Genomic DNA, 15,057 nt, shown 5'->3' on the forward strand with positions numbered 1-15,057 from the left:
ATCCGTCTGTTTACATCTGCATCTGTTCAGTTAAATTTTTTTAAATGGAACAGCCAACGTCCAGAAACGTTGAAATGGAAAGGATGTAAACAGATGCTGTCCAATTACATTCGGTATGTTTATATCTTTTGTTTATACAGTTGTCATCTCTTATTGGTTTTTGCAACAACTAAAAATATGGATGCAAAAACGGATGTATACTGAAGTAAACCGAACTGATGTAAACTGAACTGAACTGATCTGAAATTGGATGTGCAAACTGATGTTAACTGATGAAATCTCAATCCGTTTTCGTTATTTTTTTTTCTTGGCAAAAAGCAAGACTGAACAGATGAGGCCCATGTGAAAGGGGCTTTAGGGCCCTTTCACACAGGCTTTCCGATCAGGTCCGCCTGTCAGTTTTTTCAGGCGGACCTGATTGGACGCTCATTCACGCCTATAGGGCAGCGGATGTCAGCGGTGACATGTCCGCTGCTATCCTATCCAATCCTGTCCGCCAAATCCATATGGATGGGGACCCTATTTTCCATCCATCTGGCGGATCAGATGAAAACGAAAAAAGGAGAGCGGGACTCTGACAGGTCAGTCTCTGCACATTGAGCGAAGACGGACCTGTCATCCGCCTGCTCAGCAGGGATCAGCAGATCTATCTCCCGCTGAGCAAGCGGAGTTTGTGAAACGGACAAGCCCATGTGAAAGGACTCTTAAGCCTCGTACACACGATCAGATTTTCGGACGACCGTTTGTCCTTTTTTGTTGCATGCTTAGTCTCAAGTCGAAAGTGAAGAGGTTACTCACCATACGAAAATTCTCATAGGACAGAATACGACTTCAGAAGTAACATAATGTGTTGAATAGTTTTGTATGTATTCTTTCGTTTCTGAGCATGTGTAGTCTTGCTCTTGCGATTTTTTTCGGATGAAAAACATTCTAATTAAATGGAAATTGGACGTTGAGTTCACGTATGACAAAAATTTTATAGTCTGCACATCCAGCTTTTGTCGGCCGAAAAAACGGAAACGGCTGTCTGAAAACAGGGAGACCGTTCATCGGACAAAATTTTACTTCCGATTTTCGTATCATATACAGGCCTTTAGTCTTCAAGCATTAGGCTTTGCAATGGAAAATACTATAAAATTTAAACTGCATACATATTTACCATATGCATAGTTTGGAGTAACAACCTGCCAAAGAAGAGGCTTAATACTCACGTGTCCCGCTGCCCATTACTCCGATCTTTGCTGTCTGACAGAGCAATTGCCTCTTCACATTGGCCACACATCCAGATATTTAGGCTGCCTGCTCTTCCTCTGTGCTTTTCGCAAATGAGATATGAGATGTTTAACATTCAAATAATTGTATTTGTTGTGTTACTTGGATTAGATATATTATTTATTTTTTATATTCTAGGCGCCTCCCATAGGAACTGGTGCACCCTCACTTCCTGGTGCTGTAGAACATGCTCAGCCTCAGTTTATCTCAAGATTTCTGGAGGGTCAGTCTGGTGTTACCATCAAACATGTGTCATGTGGAGACCTCTTTACTGCTTGCCTAACAGGTATAGACAGAGTTGGGCAAAAGTTTTATGAAAATGGGAAATTCCTTTAACCACTTGCTGTCCGGGGCAATTTTTAACATTTTTCACATTTATTGTTAAAATCAGCATTTTTACTAAAGAAACATAACAACAAAAAAAAACTTAGAACCCCCATGTTATAAATTTTCAGAAAGCTGAGGCTTTAGATAATAAAATGGTGGCCATTGCAATTTTTTATGCTGCATAATACTTGCGCAGCTGTTTACCAAATTTATTTTTTCAGGACAAAATACAATAAAAAATGTAATATACACTAACAAAATATAATGCTCAATATTTGGTAAAATCTAAAAGATGGGGTTGCATTGAGTAAATGGGTACCAAACGTGTCAAGGCTTAAAATTGTGTGCACCTGTCTAATGGTAAAAGTCATGTTACTTAAAGGAGAAGTCCAGCCCAAGCTCGTTTCGCTGGGCTTCTCCTAAGGGACCTGTTTTCAGCAGAGATCGGTCTGAAGTTCGCTCTCTGCTGACGTCACACAGATCAGTCCAGGCAGCGCATCATCCCGACTCTGGGAGCCTGAATCTGCCAGGTGCCTGGACTGATGGCCGTCTCAGCGAGCCGCTGAGACGGACGCTTCCTGCCCCTCTACAGCTCAGCGATTCGGTGAGCATGGAGGAGCAGAGCAGGGGAGAGCTGCTGATTGACAGGCAGCAGCTCTCTGCTCGGGGAGCCGAGAGAACCGAGCCATCGGCTGTGTTCGATGGCTCAAGTCTCAGTGCAGAGACAAAGGGGGACAGATACAGCGTCGGACCAATGTTGCATCCACCTAGGTAAGTACGAATCTGGAAATAGAGCCAAACCCATACTTGTCTTTTAACATTTTTTGTAGGTGACACTTTAAGGCCCCATGCACACTGCAGCTGTCAAAAATTGGATTTTTCCTACAGCTTACCCGTAAAATCCTTTTCTTGGAGTACATCACGGGACACAGAGCAGCTATAATAATTACTATGTGGGTTATACGCCACCCATAGGTGAATGGACACTGGAAGACCAATCAAACAGGAAGTCCTCCCCTATATAAGCCCTCCTACACAGGAAGTACCTCAGTTTTGTAGCAAAGCAATGAATATCCCAAAAGAGGGGAGGGACCTCTGTGTCCTATGATGTACTCCAAGAAAAGGATTTTACAAAATCAAATTTTCTTTATCATACATCACGGGACACAGAGCAGCCATAATAATTACTATGTGGGATATCCTAATGCCCCTGAGGGGAGGGAGACGCAATCGCAGAAACTGCCACCTGAGAAGGACTTATTGGGGACCTTGCCCTTCCAAGCCAAAAGCTTGAATAATTTACTGACGGATCCAATGAAAAAATTGTTAACTTGGATGCCTCCTGCCTTTCCTGGGCTCTGCTGGCAGCACAAACCAGGATTCCTGACCTGTGCTGACAATTCAAGTAAATCCTGACTGCCTGAACTACCTCCAGAGTATGCAGCGATCTTACTCCTGCCAACGGAGGATTAGAAGAAGGTAAGGCACTGTCCTGATTCAAGTGGAAACTAGAAACCACTCTAGGCAATAAAGGTGGATGAGGACCAGTGGCGGCCCGTGCGTTGTGGGCGCACGGGCAACGCCCCCCCCCCCGACACTTCCGCCGCCCTCCCTATTCCTGTGCCTGGCCCCTTTCAGGACGCCGGACACATGAATTACTATGGCAGGGATAGGCGGGGGGGGGGTGTATTTTGAAGCACGTGATTAGAGCCAGAGGCTCTAATAGGCTTCAAAGTAGGGTGGGCTGTTGTGTGGCATAGCGAATGAATTTTCACTATTTTCACACTAACATTCCTCCCTGCCAATCGGCAGGCAGGTCAGTGAGACCTGTCTCCCGATTGACCAAAGCATTAGGTGATCCTATTGAATGCCTAATGCTTTGGCGGAAGAGGAGACATGGCAGAGGAAGCCTAAAGACGAGCCGAGCGGACACAGGACCCGCAGCCGCTACTTCCTGCCGAGGAAGAGAGACCGCCGAGGAAGAGAGCCACCGAGCCCCCGAGGAGGAGAGCCCCGTCACTCCAGGAGAGGAGCGGTAAGTGCCACCGGACCGGCTGCGTGCAGGGGGGGGTGTTAGTGAAGTGACAGTCGAGCCTGGCTGCATATACTGGGCAGAAGTGGCTGCATTTGCTTGACACAGGTGGCTGCATCTACTGGGCAGAAGTGGCTGCATTTGATGGGCACAATTGGCTGCATTTGTTGGGCACAAGTGGCTGCATATACTGGGCACAAGTGGCTGCATTTGATGGGCACAAGTGGCTGCATATACTGGGCACAAGTGGCTGCATATACTGGGCACAAGTGGCTGCATTTGATGGGCACAAGTGGCTGCATATACTGGGCACAAGTGGCTGCATTTGACGGGCACAAGTGGCTGCATTTGAAGGACACAAGTGGCTGCATTTGATGGGCACTAATAGCTGCGTATGATGGGCACAAGTGTCTGCATTTGATTGGCACAAGTTGCTGCATATACTGGGCACAAGTGCCTGCATTTGATGGGCACAAGTGGCTGCATATGATGGGGACAAGTGGCTGCATTTGATTGGCACAAGTGGCTACATTTGATTGGCACAAGTGGCTGCATTTACTGGGCACAAGTGGCTGCATTTACTGGGCACAAGTGGCTGCATATGATGGGCACAAGGGGCTGCATATGATGAGCACAAGGGGCTGCATATGATGGGCACAAGGGGCTGCATATGATGGGCACAAGTGGCTGCATTTGATTGGCACAAGTGGCTGCATTTGATTGGCACAAGTGGCTGCATTTACTGGGCACAAGTGGCTGCATTTACTGGGCACAAGTGGCTGCATATGATGGGCACAAGGGGCTGCATATGATAGGCACAAGTGGCTGCATTTGATGGGCACAAGTGGCTGCATTTGATGGGCACAAGTGGCTGCATTTACTGGGCACAAGTGGCTGCATATGATGGGCACAAGTGGCTGCATATGATGGGCACAAGGGGCTGCATATGATGGGCACAAGGGGCTGCATATGATGGGCACAAGGGGCTGCATATGATGGGCACAAGTGGCTGCATTTGATTGGCATAAGTGGCTGCATATGATGGGGTACAAGTGGCTGCATATGATGGGGCACAAGTGGCTGCATATGATGGGGCACAAGTGGCTGCATATGATGGGCACAAGTGGCTGTGTTTGATGGGCACAGTGAGGCTGCAATTGATGGGGGGGGGGCAGTATTTTTCAGTTTCTTTGCACCCCCCCAAAAAATTTTGAGGACGCAACATCACCATATCATCATGTAAGACCAAGAATGGCTCCTTGCATGAGAGAGCCATCAGCACTGACACTCCACTTGCTGAGGTGATAGTAACCACAGAAACCACCTTCCGAGTCAAGTACACAGTTGGATAATATGGCGCACTCTGAATATGACAATAAAATTAGAAAAGGTGTAGGTAGGAAAATGGGAAAATAAAAAAGTTCTTTAGGAAATTAGTCCATGTAAGGATAAATGATAAACAGAACAGCGCCCTCTAAGTGCAGTATGCAAACATCTTTAATGTAAATAAAAGAATCAAGAATACACTCACAAAGGTGTAGTGATAACAGGCATGTTTCAGGATATTATCCGCTCTGACTGCCAGGTGAAGGGGAAGGACCAGTGTCACTGTTTTGGACGTGTGTCCGCGATCTGGTCGTTTTCCTCCAGCCACACTGTTGGTGCACATTGCTTCTGGATGGTGAGGACTGTGATCAGCGGCGTACATGGAGGAGCGTCACTTCCGGGTCGGCTTCAGTGACAACCATATTGGGTTAGGGAATTTTATACACACGCATGTGGGCACTATGTGCGTGTGTATAAAATTCCCTAACCCAATATGGCTGTCACTGAAGCCTGAGGAAGGAGCACGCATGCTCCGAACACGAAGCACCGCCCGCTGACCCGACCTGGAAGTGACGCTCCTCCATGTACGCCGCTGATCACAGTCCTCACCATCCGGAAGCACCGTGCACCAACACTGTGGCCGGAGGAACGACCAGATCGCGGACATGCATCCATAACAGTGACGCCGGACCTTCCCCTTCACCCGGCAGTCGGAGCAGATGATACCTTGTAACATGCCTGTTATCACTACACCTTTGTGAGTGTATTCTTGATTCTTTTATTTACATTAAAGATGTTTGCATACTGCACTTATGCCCCATACACACGATCAGAAATTCCGTCAGAAAAATCGGATGGCTTTTCCGACGGAATTCCGCTCAAGCTTGCCTTGCAAACCCACGGTCACACAAAAGTCTCTGAACTTTTGACCGTTAAGAACATGGTGACGTACAACACTACGACGAGCCGAGAAAATTAAGTTCAATGCTTCCGAGCATGCGTCGAATTGTTTCCGAGCATGCGTGACTTTTTGCGTGTCCGAATTGAATACAGATGATCACATTTTCGGATAGGAACTTTTTCCGACCGAAAAATAGAGGAAGTGCTCTCAATCTTTTGCTGGCTGGAATTCCGCTAGCAAAAGTCCGATGGAGCATACACACAGTCGCATTTTCCGACCAAAACCTCTCATCAGAGTTTTGCTGTCGGCATTTCCGATCGTGTGTACGCGGCATTACAGAGCGCTGTTCTCAGGTTCTATCTACCTTCCCAGTCAAGGACTAACAATTGGTTCAAAAGGTGGCAAAAGGCACCAAAAGGTTGCCTCTTCAAGGACAGTCGAGCAAATTCAACTCCCAAGAACACAAGAGTGGCTTGACAGGCGGAACTGTCTGCGTTACACTCTGTATGAAGTATGAATCAAGGAGTGAGAAACGGCCTCTGGAAAAAAATGGATAGGGGCGAATCTGACCCCTAATGGTACTTAAGGCCAATCTCCTTTCCCCTACCAGCTGGACTGGAAATGTCCAAGGCTATGTCAGTGTACCAAGCCATCCTGGGGTGTTACCACCTCCCGGATTCAAAGATGCTGCAGTAGTTGAAACAGAGGAAAGGCATCAGTTAGGGAGAACTGGTCCCTAAGGTGTTACCAGTGCATTTAGCCCTGTCCAACTTGTTGTAGAACTTGGAACCAGTAGATCCCCCTGCAGAGTTCTCCAACATTGCCAGATTGCCAAAAAATGTCGCAGGAAGCAGGGACCGCATGGTCCTGGCATTAGTTGCTGATGACTGGAAACCCCCCTGTCATTTCTCTATACCTGGAATATGTACTGGTGACAGAGACAGCACCTGTTGTTCTGCCCCAGACAGAATGTGATTCACCTTCCTGAGCCGCACAACTCCTGGTGCCGCCCTGGTGGATAATATATGCCACTGTAGAGGCACTGTTGTATTGAATCTACAACTGATTTATTCAATAATCCAGAGCCAGGTGTACTGGCCAAAAGTTTCAACATATTGCAGGGCAGTATTTTCTCCTGTGGAGACCAAGTCCACTGAACTGTAGTCACCTTCAAAGCAACTGGAGAGACTAGCACTAGTGGTTATTATCTTCAAAACACCTTCTTCAGATTCCGAACCATCAACCACCAATTTGAGCTCTGCAATACCCCTGGAACAGAGTCCTCTGGCAACCCAATGCTTGGATCCTCATGTTCCAGACAGAGAGAATGTTCATCTACAAAAGACCTGGATTAGGACTATACATAGAAATGTATTGAAGGAAAAGCTGGAACCGACTGCTTCCTGAACAAAGATTATTGAGGTATACTGAGATTGGCACCCCCCCCCCATTTTCATCAAGTTCAGCAGCGGAGCTGGGAGCTTTGTGAATCTTCAGAGTTGTGGCCAGCCCGAAGAGCAGAGTCACAAAAATAAAAAAGACGACTTTGCACTGCAATTGCAAAAACCCTTGATAAGCCTGGAAAAAAGCGGCACATGAAGATATGCATCATTGATGACTATGGACCCCGAAATCTACCTCTCGCAGAGAGGTCAACACTAAATGGACAGAGCCAGAAGGATGTCCAGTGGCTTAAGATCTAAGCTAGACCTGATGTCCCCATCTGGTTTTGAGACTGCCACCGGTTGAGTTTTTTTTTTTCTTTTTTAATAATGAGCCCATACCTTCTGCTCCAAGAGTCAAATGCAAGGCAAAAGACGGACGATGCTGTGGCAGACCCAGAAGGCCCAAGGAGGCGTACCTACCCTACCAAGCTTCTGTCGGCTAAAGATGGAGCAAACCACCTCAGAGAGTGCCCTAAGATCTACTGGCCTGAGATACTCTCAAAACACAGCAGCCTCAGATGCCTCCCTCACGCAGGTGGGGAAAAGCTTATAGCATCTGGTATTCCCAGGCAGTCTCCCATCCATATACTAACCAGGCTTGATCCTGCTTAGGCGATCAACAGAGATCAAGCATGATCAAGGTGATGCGGCTGCAGTTCATCTGACAAAATAAATGCATCAAGAAACACTGCAATTCATTCATTTCAATTGCCAGAATAAATTAATATTCTGGCCAACTAAATGAATGAACGTCTAAATGCATTTGAAAAATGGGGCTTTAGGCACGATTTTAAAGCTGCTTTTCTCTTGTCAGAAGAAACATGTTCAGAAGAGCCTAGTGTGCATAAGGCCTAAAAGTCTTTATGGGTTGTTATTTATGGCCCTTGAATTATTGCTCTCTCCCCAACGTGTGGCGTAATCACTGTTTTCATACATAGTTGGACCTACGCGCAGTTGTATTTGCATGTATATGTGGGGGGCAGAGGTGCTTGGAATTATTTTTTATTATTATTATTTTTATTTATATTAATAAAATGTAATTTTATTTAAAATTAATTGAACATGCATTTACATTATCCTAATCCAAACAAAAAAGCAATATCTATTCTAAATATTTTTTTCTGGCAGCCCCTGGATTATACCTCCACTATGGCTGGCCTTACCAAATGGACCAAGAATTTCCCTCAGCTTCGAAATCATTATGTTTATCTTGGGCAGGGGCAGCCCGTCCATTAAGGGCGCACGGGTGCTGCCCCCTCTATCCACGCCACCCCCTATATGATTAATAGATCGATTCTTGCATAGCATGAATCTATCTACGGCGGCCGCGGCCACCCCCTGTTCATGCCTCCGGCCCCTTTCAGGACGCAGGGCCCATGAATTACAGCGGCGGGGGGGGTGTTTTTTTAAAGCACCTGATTAGAGCCATAGGCTTCAAAATAGGGTGGACTTGTTTGCGCAGAGCATTGCGCTCAGAACCCACCCAGGTGTGTTAGAAAAGCCAATGAATATTGGCTTTTCTAACACTGAATCGCCTCTCTACCCATCGGGAAGCGCGGGTCTGATACCCGTTTCCCGATTGGCTGAAAGGTCAGGCAATCCTATTGGACACCTAGGAGGAGGAGGGGGATGCATGGCGGAAGCCACCATGATCCACACTACAGGAGGAGGAAGAAAGACGCCGGACACACTGCCCGCCCGCCCACTTCTTAGATGAGGTAAGTGCGGGGCTTTGATGTCCCAACTGTACTCCGGGGGGGGGGATGGCTTCCCCCCCCCAGAAGAAAAAAACAACAGCCGCCACTGATCTTGGGGCACGATCAAGGCCACAATATACTGCAAGATGCTTTGGCTTTTCTACCACTCTTTATACAGTATATCTCCACATCACTCCCACCTCGTGGGTCTAAGCTCCTCTTCTTGCTGCCTAAAAATCTTTCATTCAAACTTTGCCCACAGATACTCAACAATCTATACTATGATGTTTTCAATACACCCAATGATATAAAACCAGACTGCTAACAAATGATCCCCCAATTGATGCATCACTTTCCACTTAAAACAACGGGACTTCAGTAACTGTGACCTTCCCCCTTTTTCCTCAACTTGCTACTAGTTAAACCGACTTCCATCCATCTAAATACTTAGAGGAGCTCCAGGCTCCCCCAAAAACAAATACTGTAGCTGCTGACTTTTAATATAAGCACACTTACCTGTCCAGGGATCCAGCGAAATGTCATCACCTGAGCCGATTCTTCAATTGGCTTTGGGTGCAGGCGCCAGCATCTCAAGTAAGGGAAGCAGGAAGTGAAGCCTTGCAGCTTTACATTCATTTCCCTACTGCGCATGCGCTAGCCGCGATCTGCAATGTGAATGGTTCCGTAGTCTTCTGGGACCTGTGTGTCTCCCAGAAGACTGCAGAGAAAGGAGGTGGGGGGGCGATCTGAGCCAGAAGTGGGATCGGGTACCTGTCAAAAAGCGCCAGGGGGGAGGGTGCAAACAAGCGGAACTTCCCCTTTGGGTGAAGCTCCACTTTAATAATATTTATCCTTGGACCTAGTACCACTAGTCTGTTTTCAAACTATGTATAAAGTACTATGCTAATCCGTCAAATATAAAAAGTACAAATGCAAGACCATAAAATGAGACATAATACAATATAACAAAAAATAAGAGAATCAGTGCCACAGATATTAGTGGACAAACAAGGATTTTAGCTGTGATTGCTGCCATTCACTACCAGTGAATTACCAGTTAATAGGTAAGAGAAAAGAAGAAACAAGCGGCACAAATCTGAAAAAAATCCCGCAATCTTGTGGTAATGAACTCCCTGTTAATAACACATGTGTAAAATCTATAAAACCCTATAACCACTGTGCCACTACCATCAATACGCATCTAACAAATAACAATCTGTGTGTTTTATATTAAAGCAATTAAAGTGCAAAAATGCAAAAAAAAAGAAGAAAGGGTATGTGTCACCACAATCAAAAAACGTGTTTGGTGCAAATACAATATGTTCATTGATCAAGTGCATACATTCACAATTCATATATATTAGAAAATATGTTTTAGTTCATAAATAAAGTGCATATATTCAAATCCCAGTCCATAATAAAGTTCATATTCTCAATCCCAGAAAAAATCAAGAAAAAGTGTGGTCCAAAATATCTTATTCATATGATCATACACCTGATGTGCACCTTCACCATTAGTCCAAAAGTAACTCACCAGAAACTATGGCTGGTCAAATTGTAAACCAGTGGAAGCGCTCTGTGTTATATGTCAGGCAGATCCACTCCACGTGTCCTCCTGTCAGCTCCTCTCCTGAATTGAACACAAGGATTTTTTAGGGGGAAGGAAGAAAGATCTCCATAGCGTGATACCGTTTTATAAATGCTTGTTTATTAAAATTTGTTAAAAGCACTCACATTATTCAAGTGTCAACCCAACACTAGGGAACAAACGCATAAGGCTATATACGTCAATCGGCTCTGGCTGCAACAACGAAAGCCACGAGCACCATACCGACAAAGCCCGATGATGTCAGCATCCTAGCCCCGCCCTACTAGTTTCGTCATTTGACGTCCTTGCGGAGCTGTAGTTTTTTTTTTGCATTTTTGCACTACAATTGCTTTAATATAGAAAAAAAAGATTGTTATTTGTTAATATAGGATTTTATTGATACAATATAACACTCTAATAGTGATGCTGATAATATTAGTGAATCCTGAAACTACAGTCCAAATATAGTGAACATAAAACATCTGTGCTTAATAGTGATGGATCCCCAATCAATGAAAACTTAATGAAATACCGTTTTGACAACCTCCACCGAATCCCCCATTACAAAGGTCAAATTTGCATATGGAAAGAACTATGAACAGACAGGTATTCTTAGATGGATTCCCCCATGTAGACTCTCAAGGTTAATGTAGGCAATCGAACAAAACATCAATGCATCTCCAGAAAGCACTTGATCTCTATGAACCCAGACTCTAAGAGGAGCTGGATGCCACCAAGCTCAAGAAAGAAAAAACATCATAGTGGTCACTGATAATTTTCTTTATTTTAAACAAAATAGATGCACTTGTATACAAATAGAAAGAACTTAGTATAAATAGATATGAAAACCGCTCCACACTGCATGTAATAGAGCGCCACTGCATGCAAACCTTGAAGCTGCCACTCAGGAATGAATCAGATTCAAGCAGACCGCAGTATCTCTCTCTCCCAGATCGATAAGCTCCATCCTATCCATTTCGTCGTTCTGATGTCATCAGAGGCACAATGCAGCCATGAGCCTATTACAACCACCGAGTCCAAGACATTTTAAAACTGCGTAAGGATATAAAGAGAATAAAGGATGTTCCCAAGAAAACTGGAAATCTACTGTATGATTACCTTCATCTCTTTAGCAAAAACTGGAGGGTTCCCTGTCCTGCTGTAAAGTGCTTGGAGAACTGCGTAAAACTCAATTTTAGCCCAGGTTTACACTGAGCTGCAGGAATGAAGCCGTGCGAGTTTAGCTGAACTCGCACGATTTCACTCCCGCATGTCAGTCCCGATTTCAGACGCAATTTCAGAGACATCTGTACAGGTTTCTGCACAGATGTCAATGTAAATCACAGCCCGAAATCGAAAAAAGTAGTACAAAAAGCAACAGATGCGGCGTTGCACCGATTAGGACAGTGCCATTGACAGTGCCATTGACGGCAATTGCCGCCGATTTAACATGCAATTTGACATGTCAAATCGCATGTCAAAACGCTCCAGTGTAAACCAGGGCTGACTCAGTTTTCAGTGAGAATTTTATACATATTTACTATAGTAAATAACTTTATTTTTTGAAAGGCAATCTCTACAAAGTAACTAGAATTACTTTTTTAGATAATTGTCATTGGAACAGGTGTCCCTATTGAAAGATTTACCCTCACTCAGTTTTGGTGACAACGTAGATTTCTTATTGCTTTCTGTCTCACTGACAGTGGTCATCATGACAGAAGGTGAATCTTCCCAATAAGAACACAGACCACAAAAAAAAACTGATAGCGAATTCTAATCCTTCCTTACTCTAAGGCCCCTTCCACACGAATCTGTCCACTGATCTCCAGTGAGCAGGCAGATGGCTGGTCCGTGTCCTCTTCGCAGATGCAGAGTGGACACAGACACAAACCTCTCTCTATGTGCCGTCGGATGTAAAAGGACCGCCTGTCAGTTTACACCCGACTGCCATCCAATCTGATCCGCCAGATGGATCGGGAACAGATCCCCATCCGTCCGTTTTTAACAGAAAGGATCTGACCGGATGTTCGTTGACACCCACCACTCCATAGAGGAGCCTGGAGGGCCCGCCCCTGTGAACGGGCCCTAAAGCTAATATGAAATATTGTGGCTATATGTACATTTTCAAATATAAATGTTTTTATGACATTGTTTTTGGTTTTCTCTAGACAGAGGCATAATTATGACCTTTGGCAGTGGCAGCAATGGTTGCTTGGGACATGCTAATTTTAATGATGTCACACAGGTAAGTTAATCATCTTTTTAGAGTTAATTTACTCAGATGCTTTTTTTCCACCATTGCTTAGCATTGTGCTTGCAGCCCATATAAAGTAAATGGGTTCACATTGGCTGTACAGGCTTACCTGCAAAGCCTTGTTTGACTAGTATGCAGTTACATGGACCCGGAGACATTGGGACAGCCGATTCGGCACAGGACCTGGCAGATCATGACGATCACTGTAGTAAGGGCCAGTTCACACCAGAACGTGATGCAGGAAACCTGCGTTACGCGTGCATTTCCCACAGCGAGTTCAAAACACAGTGCACTTGCGATCTGCAACAGGTGTCAGTGTTAACTTAATGACACTCCAAAACACAGGTCCCAAACGCAGTGCGCTTGCCGGTCCCAGATTCAGTTGCTTTGTGTTTTAAAAGGTAGTGCATGCGATACTTTTGGTGCGGTCTGGCGCGATTTCACCCCATTTAAATAAATGGGCTGAAATCACACTGCACCCAGTTGGCATGTGAACCAGACCACAGATTTGCATGATTCTTTACAACAGGCACTCCTCACCCTATACACACTGACATCAGTGGCCTGTACTAGGACTCTCATTGGCAAGAGGAGTGGCAATTGATGAAGTTTAGCTATGAAGTAAGGAAAAATCAGAAATCAATATGTTGCTGCTTCAGCAGGGGCTGAGCGAATTTCATTTCATTAGTGCAGATGTACTTATAGTAAAGTGCTGCAGCACTTTTTTTCATTGGAGACCATAGTTCTACTTGATGAAAAGATATGCTTTAAAACAGGATTCTGTAATCCTAAAGGAGGACACCAGATTTGACAACGTGTTCAGGTATGACTATGTGAAGTGAACATCTATTTTCCTGTGTCTTCTGTTAAAGCGGTTTGAAACCCAAAAGCAAATATTTTCTTTATGGCAGCTTACCCATTTTTAGTTGCGATGGCTGATTTAGTTTTCTTTTCTAGGCTTTCTTTCCTTTATTTTTATGTGGTGATCCAAGCAAAAAGTCTCTTGTTTTTCAGCTGAAAAAGTTATCCTCCAGATGTAGCAGTTAAAGTGTTGAGACAAACCATTAACCACTGACAGGGGTGCTTACAATGAACAGCTTTTATTTATTCATGTATAACCTTTATCCCAAAAGGAAAAAAAAAACGCTTACTAAGTGTGAGCTGGAGTTTGTCTTCAATGTGTTAGTGTAGCTAAATCTGCAAGTACATCTGACAATGCTGTTGTCCAAAGGTGCCCCCTGTGCTCATTCATCCAGAGTGGAGGCACTCTAATACAGGAGGTGTGATAATGGTCAGATCACCAGCTGAAAACAGGTGGGGAAAAAGACTAAAAAAAGGGAAAACAAATGCAGCCACCACATCTAATGATTAGTAAGTTGAAATATCTTACATTTTTGGTTTGGGGTTTAATACTGTTTTAAATTTTGGCAAAATTTTCCATAATGTTTTGGGCAGCAAGTAAAGTTTTTTTCTGTTCATAGTAACGATTAGACAGATTGCATTCTGTTGCATAATCCTCCACCATAATTTGGAGAATTCATTACATGCATTTGTTTAGCTCACAGCTAAAGAGAGACAAAGTGCAGAGTGTACATAATTGCATTAGTTTTTTCCTGACTGGCGTTCTGCTTTTTAAATATCAGTATCTGTTTTTTTTATAACATATACTTCTATTTAATTAATGCTGTAAAGCAGTATTTTTCCAGGGATACCACATTAGCAAAAGAACAGCATATGTTCCTATTGCACAACATGGGCAGAAATATTTGCAAAGCTGTGACATCTAATTAATAATGATGAAAAAAAGAACATGCTCTCCTTGGCATTGATTCCCATTTGCCTGCTTGTTTAGGCAAATAAATATTGCTCAGACACATAGGTCTGCATTTACATATGTTATATTGCTGTTACTGCCAAATGGATCAGCTTTCTATAAGTAATTCAGTGCTGTGTAATTAGCATTGCTAAGAACTTAAAACAGGACTCCAGATAACAAATCAAAGCCCCCAATACACAACAGCCCCTACAGTCGGTCCGCTTTAATTGTTTGATTCGATTTTTTAAATACCTTAATATATGGACCAGGGTCCCCTAAGGCCTCTGTTCATTCAGGCTGACCAGAATGGACCACTGAAACTGTAGAACAGCCATTTGATGTTGATATTCACACTGCTTCTTTTGTGGCAGCCTCTTATACTTCTGTTGGGTGAGATTG

At 44.3% G+C, this 15,057-nt stretch overlaps 1 protein-coding gene across 1 annotated transcript in view; it reads left to right on the top strand.

Moving 5' to 3' along the window:
- The window catches only part of NEK8 (NIMA related kinase 8), a 114,758-nt gene that overhangs the window by 53,596 nt on the left and 46,105 nt on the right, over nucleotides 1–15,057 (top strand). Inside the window, exons 8-9 of the mRNA XM_073616789.1 lie at nucleotides 1,411–1,558; nucleotides 12,757–12,833. Coding sequence (XP_073472890.1) covers nucleotides 1,411–1,558; nucleotides 12,757–12,833 — 225 coding nt within the window. The remainder of the gene's footprint in view (nucleotides 1–1,410; nucleotides 1,559–12,756; nucleotides 12,834–15,057) is intronic.

Source organism: Aquarana catesbeiana, linkage group LG02 (genome assembly GCF_042186555.1).
Source record: "Aquarana catesbeiana isolate 2022-GZ linkage group LG02, ASM4218655v1, whole genome shotgun sequence".
Taxonomy (NCBI): Eukaryota; Metazoa; Chordata; class Amphibia; order Anura; family Ranidae; genus Aquarana; species Aquarana catesbeiana.